Genomic DNA, 16,030 nt, shown 5'->3' with positions numbered 1-16,030 from the left:
GAGAGAGAGAGAGAAATGCTATGTACCAAAAAAAGATGCACTAATACTGAGATTTTAGTATTTAGTAACTTTAACGTGCTCTAAAACATTCAGTAAAATACCCACTGCCCAGAGAGTGCCTATTTAATTATTTCATCGGACAATGTTAGTTTAGTTGGATTAAAAATATTGTTAAGCTTCGAACTCATACATTTATTCCTCACTAGTTTTGTCAGATATTATTTTGTTTCAGAACCACAGACTGATTCTGCCAACCATCTTAAAAATTCACGCCATTGGTGAGAAGCAGATGGAGTTAGTGAATGAATACAGAAATCAAGGCTGGATTCATTACAATTAGAAAATTAATTCCAAAACCATACCCGATGCAGTAGTATACATACAGTTTACTTTGTTTAAATATACTAGGCTGTGATTGGCAAAATAAATGTAAATTTTAATGCAACTGCTTTAACACAATTTACTTTTTTCCGAAGTCAAAGATACAGCCACTCCTGTATTATCATCAACTTCTGCAACAAAAACATCTGTACCAACATCAAACACAACGTCATCACCAAATGTTGCAGAGAAATCAACAGTTGAAATATCTGCTAAAGGTAGGATTAACTCTTCATGACACTTACTTTAACTTTAACAAATTAAATTAGTAGCACCCATATAAATTAATCATAGGAAAATAATTTGGGAATCTCATATCTGTGCTTTGAAGGTCTAGGTTATTTCACTATTTTGAAACTCATGTGTTATTTTGGGTTGAATACAGAACTGTGAGATCACAGTGGGCTTCTTCGATGATATCGCTTTGGGTCACTTCCTGTTTGGGAATGATCCTATTGTGATGGTTACATATACAAAGTTTATTTTTAGAGAAGAAAAAATTGTCATTTCTCAGTCATAAAAATATCTTTCTAAATATTCCAGTTCCCCACTTAAGCAGCACAGCTCACAAGGTGAAACTGTATTAATAACAGAGCTGCTTGTATATTTTGGAGATTAATCCTTTGTCAGTTGCTTCCTTTGTCAGTTGCTTTGTTTGCATAGCACAGGGAGATCAGCTGGATGCTTTGTGACAATTTAGAGGGGTGGGATAGCGAGGGTGGGAGGGAAGCTCACGAGGGAGAGGATATGGGGATGTATGTATACATATAGCTGATTCACTTTGTTGTACAGCAGAAACTAAACACAACATTGTAAATCAATTATACTCCAATAAAGATATAAAAAAATAAAGTACTAGGTAAACTGTGCAGAGCCAAATATCTCCTCCCCCAAACACAGCATGTGTATATATAAGAACCAAGATTTTATGAATGTCACACAGTAAAAATAGAACCCTTGCCCTAATCACAAAAGGACATTCTAACATGTTTTAAGAGAAAAGGGAATGCTACCATGAGTAGCAAATCAGTAAGTTGTGTTCACTACTTAAAGCAGATCTTTATCCTTTTGTTGGTCCCCCTGTCCTGTATGAGTGCCATCTTAACTGAAACAACATTTACTACATGCTCACTCTATGCCAGGAATTATTCTTCATACGACGAAGATTAAAAAGATGACTAAGGGCCAGTCGGAGCATGCGGCAGCTGCGGGGAGTGGGGGGAGGGGCATGGGAAAAAAGAGGTGACTAAGGGTTAGGTACTGCCCTCAGAAGCCTAGGAGAGGGCTTTGTACAGAGTGGGAAATCAATGAATTGTATCATAAATGAAAAAAATTAATTAATTACAGGAGTTTGCAAGTTCCTTTATTATTTATGTTTATTGGAAGTTTCAAAGCCACAACTAAATCAACAAAATGAAATCTTACTTTGGGAAAAAAAGGCACATTACTCCTAGGTCCTATTGACCAGGTAATTTTTCCCACTGGGAAAAATAATATGATTTTAAATACTTCACTTTTAAAGAGACCTAAGTAACAATCTGCAGTAGAAATTTGCTTTTGGGACCTCTCATACAAAAGTGTGTGTGTGTGTGTGTGTGTGTGTGTGTGTGTGTGTGTATTTATCGGGCCACCCAAGCATTCAGTACTTACATTCCTCACCTTGGACAAAAGAAGCTGGAAAATGGAAAAATAAAGATAGACAAAGGTTTACCCAGTACCTATAGAAGGATTTTAATTCACCTTCAGATTTGACTTACTTTTCTTTACTCCATGACAGGTGAGATGAAATTGTAATTAATAATAATGTCATCTATCTAGGAGCTACCAGCAAGGAACCCTTAGAAACAACTCTGCTGTCAACACTGTCTTCAGTAACCACAGCAGTTAATGGTGAGTAATGTATCTGCTTTGCCACCATTTTTCTTTTATGTATATCATCACATACCATACCATAATAGTCACCCTTTTAAAGTATTCAATTAAGTGGGCTTTAGCATATTCACAAGCTTCTGTACACATCTGGGACATTTTCATCACCCCCAAAAGAAACCCTACATCTATTACCAATCACTCCCCCACCCTTCCTCTAACCCCTGGCAACCACTACTTTCTGTTTCTATAAATTTACCTATTCTAGAAATTTCATATAAATGGAATCATATGATATATGATCTTTTGTGTCTGGCTTCTTTCACTTAGCATAATGTTCTTAGATTCATCCATGCTATAACATGTATCTGTAGTTTATTTTTTTCTATTACTGAATGATATTTCATTGTGTAGACAGACCACATTTTGTTTATCTGTTTATTCGTTGATGGACATTTGGGTTGTTTCTACTTTTTTGCCTATTGTAAATAATGATGCTAAGAACAATTATGTGCATGTTTTTGTGTGGCCATGTGTTTTCATTTCTCTTGGGTATTCTCAAAAATTAATGAACAGAAACCTCAGTATTTTAAATAGAGTTGATGGGCCAGAAGAGGGAGCTCTCACACCCTGAGACAATAGCAGAGCCCAACAGGAAGCAGAGACTCTCTTCTTCCCTGGCAAGGACTCAATCAATGAAAAGTCAGGGACTCTTTGTTTACTATCACCCTCCCCACTTCCTTTTCCCCTCTATAAAAATTTCTTCTTCCCTTGCCATGTGGGAACTTACACATGACTTGCCATGGTTGCAGACCCTGAATTGCAATTCTCTTCTGATCCCAAGTAAGTGCATCTTGGCTGGAGAAATATCTGTCAGTCCGTTGGCTTCAGGTCAACAGTGAATACCTTGAAGTGGAATTGTGGAGTCACACGGTAACTCTATGTTTAACTTTTTGAGGAACTGATTTCCAAAGCAGCTTCACTATATTACATTCCCACCAGAAAGGTATAAGGGTACCTTCTCTGCACTGATGAGTCTGTCTCCAGTAAAAGGAAAATTTATATCCTGCCTTTAGGCAGATAAGGGAGGCATTTTTATGCATTTGCTACTTCTTAATTGCATTCAGTTTAAAATAATTTTATATCAAAGATGCATATTTGGGGGTGACATATTCTGGTTTCCTTTAGTAGTTTATGCTGTGGATCAAATCAGAGAAATACTTGCTCAACTCAAGATCACAAAGATTTAGACCAACGTTTTCTTCTAAGAAGTTGATACTTTCAGCTTTTAAAGTCTTTGATATAGTGTGAGTTAGATGTCCAGCTTCATTCTTTTGCATGTAGTCATCCAGTTGTCCTAACACCAATTGTTGAAAAGACTATTCTTTTCCCATTTGAATTATGGTAGAACCCTTGATAGAAGTCAGCTGGCCATAAAGGTATGTTTTTACTCCTGGACTTGCAATTCTAATCCATTTATGTATATATCTATTCTTATGCCAGAATCATTCAGTCTTGGTTATCATAGCTTTGCATTAAGTTTTGAAATTGGGAAATGTGAATCCTCCAACTTTTTCTTCTTTTTCTAGATTGTTTTGACTATTCTGGGTCACTTGAATTTCCATGTGAATTTTAGGATAAACTTGTCCTAACTTTCTGCAAAAAGCCAGCTGGGATTGTGATAGGGATTGCATTGAATCTATAGATCAATTTGGGAAGTACTGCCATCTTCACAGCTGTAAGTCTTCCAAATCATGAATACAGGATGCCTTTATTTAGGTCTTTAATATCCTTTGATAATGTTTACAGTTTTCAGTGCAGAAGACATTCACTTCTTTTGTTCAATTTATTCCTAATATTTTATTCATTTTATTGCTACTGTAAATGGAATCATTTTGCTCAATTTTGTTTTTGGATTGTTCATTGCTACTGTATAGAAATAGAATTTATTTTCATATACTGATATTATATCCTTCCACCTTGTTGAACTCATTTATTGGTTCAAGTTGTGTGTGTGTGTGTGGTGTGTGTATTCCTTAGTATTTTCTATATATAAGATTCATCTGCAAGTGGAGATAGTTTTACTTCCTCCTTTCCAATATGGATGTCTTTTATTTTCTTGCCTATTTGCCCTGACTAGAACTTCCAGTTCAATATTGAATAGAAGTGGTGAGAGAGGGCTCCTTTTCTTGTTCCCAATCTTAGAGGAACGCTTTCAGTATGTCACCATTAAGTATGATATTATTGTAGGTTTTTCAGAGATGCCCTTAATCAGGTTGAGGAAGTCCTCTTATATTACTAGTTTGCTGAGTGTTTTCATCATGCAAAAGTGTTAGATTTTGTTAAATGCCGTTCTTAGTGTATTAAGATTATTCTGTGATTTTTAATCCCTTATTTTATTAATATGGTATATGACATTGATTTTCATATGTGGGACCCATCTTGCATTCCTGTGGTAAATCCCACCTGGTGATGGTATATCATGCCTTTTATATGTTGCTAGATTTGTTATCAATTATTTTGTTAAGAATTTTCATGTCTGTATTCATAAGAGATATAAGTTTGTAGTTTTCTTCTGTTGTCTTCATCTGATTTTGGTATCGGGTTAATAATAATAGCCCCATAGGATGCACTGTGAAGTGTTTTCGTCTCTACTAATTTTTGGAAAAATTTGTAAACAATTGATGGTAAATATTCTTTAAACGTTTGGTAGAAGGTACCAGTGAAAATCTGGGATTTTCTTTGTGGAAAGCTTTTGATTACTAATTCAATCTCTTTACTTGGTATAGGCCTTTTCAGATTTTCTATTTCTTCTTGACTCAGTTTTGGTAGTTGATGCAACTGGGGTGTTAAAGTCTTCTATTATTATTGTGTTATTGTCAATTCTCCCTTTATTTTTGTTAATATTTGCCTTATATATGTAGGTGCTGCTATGTTGGATGCATGTATATTTACAATTATTTGATCTTGTGGGTTGATCCCTTGACCATTAGATAATGTCTTTCTTCATCTCTTGTTGCAGTCTTATTTTAAAGTCTATTTTGAGTAACTCAAAGTGGAGTAAATACTGCCAGAAGTTTACGTTCAAGAGTTCAGAATGCTACTCCCACTGGAAGGGCTGGGTCCTGGCAAGCTGCCCTCTGCCTGACTTCCTAGCATGCTCTGGACCGTGCATTTTTCTGACCAACAGTCAGAATTAATTACTTTTTCAATTGCTAAAATGTGGGGACCAGAGCTGTGTAGACTTAGATGAAAGGGAGGAAAATATTTCGATTTTGCAACTCCAGCCTGAATGGGCAATATTGCACATTGCTCAGCTTGATTTGTTTGTTAATTCAATTAAGCTCAACAGCCCACCTACAGGGGTTTGGTTAAATAAATTATAATACATGGATTTAAAAAGAAGTAAGTAGCTCTAAAATATACCATCATAAAAATGTGTCTAAGGTATGAAGTGTTTAATGCACTTTGAGCAATCATACCCCAATAAAGTGGTTTTTTAAAAATAAATTTAAAAAAAAAGTCTAAATTGTCTGTTATGAGTACTGCTACCCCAGCTTTCTTTTCATTTTCATTTGCATGGAATACCTTTTTCCATCCTCTCACATTCAGTCTATGTGTGTCTTTAGATCTGAAGTGAGTCTCCTGTAGGCAGTGTATATATGGGTCTTGTTTTTCGTTTTGTTTTGTTTTTTTAATCCGTTCAGCCACTCTATGTCTTTTGACTGGAACAGTTAATTCACTTACATTTAAGGTAATTATTGATAGGTATGTATTTATTTTCATTTTGTTAATTGTTTTCTGGTTGTTTTGTACTTCTTTTCTGTTCCTTTCTTCTTTTGCTCTATTCCCTTATGATTTGATGACAATCTTTAGTGTTATGTTTGGATTTCTTTCTCTTTTTTGTGTGTCTCTGTTATAGATTTTTGGTTTGTGATTATCATGAGATTTATACATAATTCTCTCTCTCTTTCTCTCTCTATATATATGTTTAATGTTTTTGACATCAACTTTTACATCTTTTTGTTTTAGGTATCCCTTAAATACTTATTGTTGATCTAGATGATTTTACTGCCTTGTCTTTTAACTTTCCTACTAGCTTTATGTGGTTGATCTACTATATTTACTGTATGTTTGCTTTTACCAATGAGATCTCTACTTTCATAATTTTCATATTTGTAGTTGTGGTCTTTTCTACTTCACTTAGGGAAGTCCCTTTAACATATCTTGTAGAGCTGGTTTAGTGGTGCTGAACTCTTTTAGCCTTTGCTTGCCTGTAAAACTCTTTATCTCTTCTTCAAATCTGAATGATATGTTTTCCAGTTAGATTATTCTTGGTTGTAGGTTTTTTCCTCTCATTACCTTGAATATATCATGCCACTCCCTTCCGGCTTACAAAGATTCTGCTGAAAATGCAGCTCATAGTCTTATGGGAGTTCTCTTGTATGTAACTAGTTGCTTTTCTCTTGGTGCTTTTAAGATTCTCTTCTTATCTTTAATATTTGTCATTTTAATTATGTTTCTTGCTGTAAACCACTTTAGGTTCATCTTGTCTGGAACTCTCTGTACTTTCCAGAAATAGACGCATGTTTCCTTTCCCAGCTTAGGGGAGTTTTCAGCTATTATTTCTTCAAATATGTTCTCTGCTTCTTTCTCTCTTTCTTCTCCTTCTAGGATCCCCCTTATAATGTGAATGTTAGTGCTTGATCTTATCCCAGAGGTCTCTTAAACTGTCCCCATCTTTTAAAATTCTTTTTTTCTTTTTTGTTCAGCTTGGAGACTGAGACTCCTCAGTCTCCAGTTCACTGATCGTTCCTCTGTATCATCTAATCTCCTGTTGATTCCTTCTACTGTATTTTTTATTTCAGTTATTGTATTCTTCAGCTCCATTTGATTCTTTTTATATTTTCTAACTCTTTATTAACTTCTCAACGTGATCATTCATTCTTCTCCCAAGTTCACTGAGCATTTTCATGATCATTACCTTGACCTCTTTATCATGTAGATTACTTATCTCCACTTCACTTAGTTCTTCTTCTTGGGTTTTGTCTTGTTCCTTCATTTGGAACATATTCTTTTGTCTCTTCATTTTGCCTGTCTCTATACATTTATTTCTATGTCTTAGGTAGGTTGGTTATGTTTTCCAGTCTTTGAGAAGTGGCCTTATGTAGGAGACATCCTATGGGGCTCAGCAGCCCACATCTTTCTGGTCACCAGAGCTGTATGCTCTAGGGGTGCCCCCTGTGGTGACTGTGTGGGCCCTTCTGTTGTGGTGGAACCAACTCCTGTGGGCACACTGGTAGGCAGGGCTGGCCCCAGGCCAGTTGGCTGCCAAGCTGTGACTCATATGGTGACTGCCAGCCCACGGGTAGGTAGGGCCAGGATCTGGCATGGCTGGTTGTGTCACCCAGCAGGTCCTGGAGCTGGTGCCTTCCTGCTGGTAGATAGGACCAGGTCCCAGTGTGGCTGCTGTGCAACCTGGGGAGTCCTAGGGCTGGTGACAGCCTGTTGGCAGGTGGGGTTGGGACCCGGAGCAGCTGGTTGCAGAGCCCCAGATCTCTAGGGACTGGTGCCTGCCTGCTGGTGGGTGGGTAAGTCTCTGGCGCTTCAAGGCTGGAGGGAGGTTTCCAAAATTGTGCTTGTCATCGCCAGCATCCTCATGGTAGAACAAGCTCCCCAGAATGTTTGCTGCCAGCATCTATGTTCCCAAGGGGAATCCACGTTGCTTCCTCTCTCTCTGTGGGGCTCTCCAAGATCAGCAAATGAATCTGACTCAGGCTCCTTTCAAATTACTGCCTCTGTACTGGAACTCGGAGCATGTGAAACTTTGTGTGAGCCCTTTAAGAGTGGGGTCTCTGTTTCCTATAGCCCTCTGGCTCTCCCATTACACAAGCCCTGCAGGCCTTCCAAGCCAGGTGTTCTGGGCACTCATTTTCCTGGGAGTGTAGGACATGCAGGTAGCGGGTCCCAATGTAGAATTCAGACCCCTCGCTCCTTGGGGAGAGCCTCTGGAATTGTGATAATCCTCCCGTTTGTGTGTCACCTATCTGTGGGTGTGGGTCTTCACTATACTGCATCTCTACCCCTCCTACCTGTCCTGTTGTGGTTCCTTCTTTGTATCTTTAGTTGTGGAAAATCTTTTCTGCTAGTCTTCAGGTGACTTTCATAGACAGTTTTCCTGTAAATAGTTGTAATTTTGCTGTACCTGGGGGCAGAGTTAGCTCAGCGTCTTCCTACCCCATCATCTTGCCCACACCTCAGGATATATTATCATTTTTTAAAGATTATTTTAAAATTGTTTAAAAACCGAAAAACTGAGTTTCAGAGAGCTTACATGACTTAACAAAAAAGCACAAAATTCATAATAACAATTTGGAATTTGAAAGTTGGCTCTTTAATTTTAAATTTTTCTCTCTATTGAACTAATTCACAATTAACTATTACTTAATGAGTATTACTATTTTAATCTCAACTATTTAGACTTCACTATTTAATAGTGAGCCCCTCAGGTTTTAACAGTGCTTATATAGCACTTTTCTTTCCTACACAAAATAGTCACAGAACTCTGTAACTTTTTGCCTTTCTTTTCCCTTTTTGGTTCATGTTCTGGTTCTTTCCCTGCTTTTAGGCTATATTTTGGGTGAGATTGCCAGCCTGCTATGAATGGTTATTTCTTTTAGGTTGCTCCTTTAAGTGGAAAACACATACACACATACATAAACACACACAACCAACTTGTTAGCATTGTGTTTTAAAAAGAGTAAATAAGTCCAAGTGAAAGGTGATATTCTTGAGCATAGTATAGAAACATTATTAGCACATGAATTTCACAATAACACAAGATCTTGTTATTTCTGCCTACTGTGTTGTTCATCTTACTTTCAGTGTGGTCAGACAATGTCTGATTTTAGGACCCTCATAAGTAATGCAATTAGTTGTTGTCTAAAATTGTTTGTAATTAGCAGAAACGTTTCTCATAAAATCTTTTGCAAAAGTCCAAAATGTGAATATATCAGACAAACAGAAGTTGAACCGCCCAGTTTGAAGCAGTGTGGTGGTATGTGCAGGGTGGACTGCCAGCCATTTCTCTCTCTTACCACCAAGCCTGTGAGGCTTCCCTACTGGACCCTTAGGACTTTAGTAGTACAGTTAAATTTTACTGAAATAAGTCATTATTCTGTTTAGTTAAATTCTATTCATAGTAAAATAAGTAATGAATGTGTTCTACAACCGGAAAACAAACAAAGCAATTCTTTTGCACCCTCCATCTAAGCTGGGAATAACCTCATCTGTAATGGTTAATTACAGTTTTTCCAAAGGGGCAGCTCAAATGTTTGAGAAGCTTTTAATGTCCCCATAAGCACTGTTGCTGATTTTTCCTATGTAAGAATTTATGGGTAAATAGGATCAATTGATATGAGAAAATAAAGAAGAAGCTCCTACCAATATTTGCTCTGGCTCCAAGAAACACTGTTAAAATAGATCTTAAGGAAATAGAAAGTCAACATCTATTTGTTAGTGAAGTCTCTAAGAAAGAACGAAGGGATTAAAACATTACTACATTGCTCCGAGGGCACCCAATACCTCAACCCACTTGATTTGGGGGATATATAATGCAAAAAGCCACTCTAAGTACAGATATAAGTTTATTCATGACCTAGGATCAGTCCCAAGTTCCTATATGAGCTTACCTTGGTAAATTGGGTTAGAGAATTGATAAATCTGGAGACACCTAAACAGCTTATTAGGCCAGGCCTAAACAGCAGGGAGCTCTCAGCAGTCTGCTGGGGCCTACTTTCCTGGGGTCATACTACACGGTACTTGATGGTTTTGCAAGAGGTAGGATATTGCTAAACACCCAATTCCAAGGGACCCGTAATGCCTACCTTAATCTACCCTCTAAATAATATGGAAAAGAAAAAGGAAATTTAATCTATATAGAAATAAAACTTTCCCCTCTTCTTGTCTCCCACTGAAAGCTATAGTCCTACTTTACGTACATTCCTTCACCAGCACCATTTTGTGCTTCTCCAGAATCTCTGGGGACACCGGGATAGTCTGGTTGCATGATCTGAGCTCCTCTTCCTCAGGAGTGAGTACTGGAGAGAACGACGTCTTACGTTCTCTTTGAATTGTTCAGGTATTTGGCCAACATTCCTTCACATCTTTTTCCCTTGGGTTTAGCATTTTAACTTATTTACATTCTGAGGTATTGCTTTTCACTCCAATGGAGGCGTTCAGAAGAATCTGAGCAAAACCTCAAGCAGCTTCTTTTCCGTTCTTTGCCACTGCTTTGACACATCTTCCTAGCATCATTGGTATAAACATTTCGGCCCTTCACAGTCTTTCTATGGGCTCTTTAATATTACCTCAGAAGTCACTTAAATGAATCAGGATATTAAATAATTTTACCCCAGACTACCCTCATTGCTATGGGTACATAATTTCTATGAAGCACTAGCTCATAAAATGATGCCTGAAAACGGAGCTACTTGGGCAATTGTTTTAGAAAATACTACCCTCAGAGGGTTTTACAAGGCACAATAACATCTGTAACAATTCTCAGTAATCCTAACACAAAGACATTCATCTGATGTTTTTTCAGAAACTATGCGGCTCCAAATAATTTGACTATCAAAGTGTTTTTTAACATAAACAAAGTAACATACCAAAGTACTAGTATTCTATAGCATATGTTTTAGTAAATGTTGATTTCATCAAAAAGTCACTTATCCCATATTCTATTTCTGAAGACAAAGTGACCACACAAGAAGCTTTTGTTACGCATATTGGACAAAACAATACTGTAAGTCAAATTATGTAATTTCAAAGGAATAAAGCTGCTTAATCCCCTTTGCTTCGCAATTTAACTCCATAAATCCTCCCTTCCAAGTCAGTCCGTTGTAAACACACCTTAAATTCCTAATATAATTAAAGTTCACATTTGTTGCTTACTTCCAAAAATTTAACCTCCCAAAACATACAACATGAATCTCACATTGATAATACCAAGACAAATTATAAAACAGCCCATATTCCTCATTCTGCTTAGTTCTAGCCAATGGTTCTAACTTAGGGCTCTGGTTGGAGTCAAAGTCTCTTCTCTGCATTTACACTGTGGTATCGATGAGACTTTCTCAAGCATCTCTTGTGTTTGATTCTTTATTTCAAGTTCAATATGGTTTAAAAATTCCTCATATTTTGTCTTTCATACATTCCACCTGTATCAAATTCTAAGACTTAAAAGAACATAAATTTCAAAAACACAAGTCCTAAAGGTAAAGCCACTATTATCTTGATGCTGTGATTTAAATTAGTATTGCTCAAGCAAAATAATGTTTGTCAAACCTAATACATGTATTATTACCTAGACTTAACAGTGTGAGTCACACCTGTAGACCACTGCTGATATATAGTGTTTTCTGGGGGAAAATGGCCAGACAGAAAAACTGAAAGAGAGCAAACCGTATAAGTTTAAAGAACAGCTTTGAGATTGGTTTCCTTTTGCTCTGAGGTGTCAATCACTTCTTGGCAGAAGTCCAGAATCTACTACCTGTGAACCTGAAGTGCAATTGGGAACATTTTCCCAAGAAGATGTTAATATAAGACTATGATTCTCATATTTTAATAAATGTAGGTTACTCATTTTCTTTTCTTCTGAGATTAGGATTTGAAATATTTAGTACATCAGTAAAGTTTGAAAGTTTATGCCTGTGGCAGCATTAGTCTCCACATTTTTCATTCTTTTCGCTTTTCATTCAATACATCTTTCATTCTATTCTATTTTCATAGTCCACCATGAATATTTCTAAATATTTGGATCACTTTCAAAACATTCCTGTCTCCTTCCATGGCCTAATTGACATGTGTCATTGACAACCTGTCCTGAATTGAGTGTGGGCTGTAATTCTATTCTCATTTGTGAAGTATATTCCACATTAATAATAAGCAATTCTCTAAATAAAATTTGGGGGGTCGTACCCCCAGCTACTCCATTATTCTCCTTTTCTCTTTGTATTTTCGTAAAGTGGCAGCTCCTCGCATCTTCCTTAGCTATACATTCTATTTTTTCCCATCACCGAGACTGTTGAGTCTGCTTTATACAAGGGAATTCTTCAGCCCATCAGGATAGCTTTTTCATGGTTTCCAATTTTAGCTCAGAAGAATTCTTCTCTGAAGATTTCTGAAGAAGAACTCCTGTTCTGATGTTTTCAAAGCATATGTTCTTGGAGTTCCAGTGAGAAGCAAGATCTTTATCCCCACGTTCCTTCATCCTCAAGTGTTGAGTTTCTGTAACTTTCCCACTTCCATACTATTACAAAGATCAATTTCTGCTTTCCTTACATAATAAGACATTTCTTTTCTTCCTCAAGTATTTCCCTCTCAATTTAATCAAGATTCCTCTGAAGTTGGTGACCATTTTCACTCATTCTTTCTCATATGCAGTGTTAATCCTATAGCCTCTATTCAAATTTATTCACTTTCTTTAGCATATCAATTTCTAAAGCCTTTTTGCCTGAAGACATATTTACCCACTGTCTATGAGGTCTTCCTGCAAACTATAAACTTCTCCAGCATGAATCTCTCAAGTGCACTAAGAATTTGCATTGCACTATAGATGCTTATTGCCATAGAATGAAAGCTGATTGGCACTTCTGGAAGGCACCAGCAGTTCAGGCTTCCAGACCTCTTTGTGGGAGGAGTCTATTAAACTGTCTTCCCCGCATCTCCAGCCAACATCATATCTAGCTAACACTAAGCGTGCACTAACCAGCATGCCTATCTTTTCTTTACTAACTCAATGTTCCCCATGCTAGACTTTGAAAAGACTGAAGGTCATCAATCATTTTGTTTTATAATATTTGTGCAAATATAGACTATTTAAAGTAATCTTATTCCAATGCTATTTTTGAAAACTCAGCTTATTTTTTCTTTGTTGCTGAATTTCCTTTTTGCCCCCCCAAAATGAACTAAATATAATTAAAAGTTTATTCTGTTTACTTCTTGTTATCTCTCTCCTCCCTGCTATTCCACCTACCTGAAAATTCTCTCCTAGACAGCATGGGAATCATACTACCACTTTCAACTACTACTGCTGCCTTACCACCCCCTTTCTAGGGTAGCTGAGCAACTAAGTTTTACATCAGAAACGTTTGGCTCTCTGTGACTGTGGGAAAATTATATAACTTTTCAGAATCATACGTAAAATTATGATCATAATTACTACTTAATTCAAAGAATTACTGTTATGATCAAGTGAAATAACCTATATCAGACATGTAGGAGAGTCTAATGTCCCTCCACTTTTAAAAATGTAATTAACTGACTCACCAAAATACAGACATCAAAACACTGGATTTCTATATCTTGATCAGAAGACTTTAAGTAACTAATCTTCAAGTTGTAACTGGATGTTTATATTAATATTAATGATATGATCTAGTGATTGTTTACACCCCTGATGGCTACTCATTCTTTTTTACATAATTAGGATCTACAGCCAAAGGTGTCACGAAGACTGCGTTCATCACTACAAGAACAACAGTGATAAATCTTCCACTTCCAAATGCTACTTCAACATTACAAAGTCCCCAATCCAAGAGTAAGTACAAGAATTTGTGCTGAAATGTTAAACTAGTATATTGGATAGAACTAAACTCAGAATGTTTTCCAGCCCACAGCTACCAAAGAACAATGCCTTACTCATATTCTCTCCTAGTCTCTACCAAATGGGACAACCATTTAGCGACTTTGCTTTGTACAGTGATACTCTATCCCTCCATAGCCACAAATGAGTGGATGCCAAGGAGGATCAGTCCAAGCCTGAGCAATAATCTATGATATCACCTGGCACAAAAAGGTGAGCTTGGCCAAAAAATTAGACAACTCTGATGAAATGGAAAAATTCTTAGAAACAAATTGCTAAAACTGCCTCAAGAAGATAGGAAGACTGAAAAGACCTAAAGCAATTTAAGATTCTGCATTAGAAATTTAAAATGGGCCCATGGAGAAAACTCCAAGCAGGATGGCATCAAGTGTGGATTCTATCAAAATATTCACAAAAGAAGTAATACTAATTCTTCTCAAACTCTTTTATGATGTAGAGGAAACATCGCACAGATAATTATCTGAGACCAGTATTACCCTAACACCAAAGATAGAAAAGAATGAAAAGAAAACACAAATAAAGAAAGCTACAGACCAATATCCATCATGAACACAGATACAAATATCCTTAATAAAATATTACAAAAAAATCTGCAACATATGAAAAGTGATATAAAGAATGAACAAATGGAATTTATCCAGGAATGCAAGGTTGGTTTAACATATGAAAATCAAGTAATGTAATACACCATATTAGTAGACTCAGTAAATGCAGAAAAAGTATTTGACAAAATATAACACCCACTCATAATTAAAACTCAATTAAATATAAATAAAATGGAACTTCCTCAAACTGGTAAAGGATATCTGTGAAAAATATACAGCAAACATCATACTTAATAGCGAAAGACTTAATACTTTACTCTTAAGATCTGGAACAAAACAAAGATTCCACTCTCCCCAATTCTATTCAAAATTATAACTAGAGGTTCTAGACAGTGCAATAAGCTGATAGATAGGTAGATAGGTAGATAGATAGATAGATAGATAGATAGATAGAAAGGGACAGATAGAATCATTCATCCAGATTGGAAAGGAGGAAATAAATGTGTTTCTCTCAGTAGACTGCATCATTATCTATGTAGAAAACCCAAAGATTTCACAGTAAAGCTACTAGAACTAATAAAGAGTATTCTATACCAGAGGATCCAAGATATGCACAAATAAATCATATTTCTTTATGTTAGCAATGGCAATCCAAAAAATAAGGAAACAATTCCATTCATAATAGCATCAGAAAGAATAAAGTATTTAAGAGTAAATTTAACGATAGAAATGCAAGATTTGTACACTGAACTATAAAACACTTCTGTGAGAAATTAAATATATAAATGGAAATTTCTGATTTGGTGAACATGTGAAGATTTGAGGAGAGTGGTGCACTAGGAGAGGACATGGAAGCTCCACATCCTTTCTCCATACCTTGTCCTGTGCATCTCTTCCATCTGGCTGTCCCTGAGTTATATCCTTTTATCATAAGCCAGTGATCTAATGAGGTAATGGAGTGAATTATCAAGAAAGATTTGTCCCCATCAGTAGGGCTAGTGAGTACCAGAATTAACAACTGGGCATATCTGATTCCTTGCCCTGTGTTCTCTTCTTTATTGCACACTGCCACCTCCCTGAGTTTTTTGTCTTAAGGCAGATAGTCATATGAGTATAATTGAACTAAGTAAGACTAGTCAGTGGTACCTGGCACATCAGCTGGAGGGGCTCTAGTGGGTGTCTGGGACTCTAAAAAGGACACATCATGGGGTCAGTTTCCAGGCAAGAGGAGCAAAAGAACTAAGGGACCCCCAAAGCCAAAGCAGAGCTGAGCCTATTCTGATCACATGCTCTGGACATTCACATTGTGGAGCCTGGTATCAGAGCACATATGGGAGATGTGGCAGGTGTGAGCCAGCAGGCCAGACACAGCAGAGCAGGGAGCAAAAGGCAATATATGCATTTTTAATGTAATGCACACACAATTAAATAATACATTTATTTTAGTATTATGTGAAAAGACCACTTGTTAGTTTTAGTAATTCAGACAAGCCCACTAAGGATCAAAAAAGAAAATTTTTCATTAGTACAATTACATCTGATACTTGAGCAAAGAAATCAGATTTTA

The 16,030-nt window shown here is 36.6% G+C and overlaps 1 protein-coding gene across 2 annotated transcripts in view; it reads left to right on the top strand.

Annotated features, from left to right (window-relative positions):
• EMCN (endomucin) overlaps positions 1 to 16,030 on the top strand; it is an 88,114-nt gene that overhangs the window by 30,154 nt on the left and 41,930 nt on the right. For both annotated transcript variants that reach the window (XM_027117000.1, XM_027117001.1), the window contains exons 2-4: positions 477 to 599; positions 2,200 to 2,271; positions 13,742 to 13,852. In XM_027117000.1, the coding sequence (XP_026972801.1) occupies positions 477 to 599; positions 2,200 to 2,271; positions 13,742 to 13,852 (306 nt within the window). The remainder of the gene's footprint in view (positions 1 to 476; positions 600 to 2,199; positions 2,272 to 13,741; positions 13,853 to 16,030) is intronic.

Source organism: Aethalodelphis obliquidens, unplaced genomic scaffold (genome assembly GCF_003676395.1).
Source record: "Aethalodelphis obliquidens isolate GAN/ISIS:26980383/991018 unplaced genomic scaffold, ASM367639v1 scaffold17, whole genome shotgun sequence".
NCBI lineage: Eukaryota > Metazoa > Chordata > Mammalia > Artiodactyla > Delphinidae > Aethalodelphis > Aethalodelphis obliquidens.
This window is presented reverse-complemented; position numbering and strand designations above follow the sequence as displayed.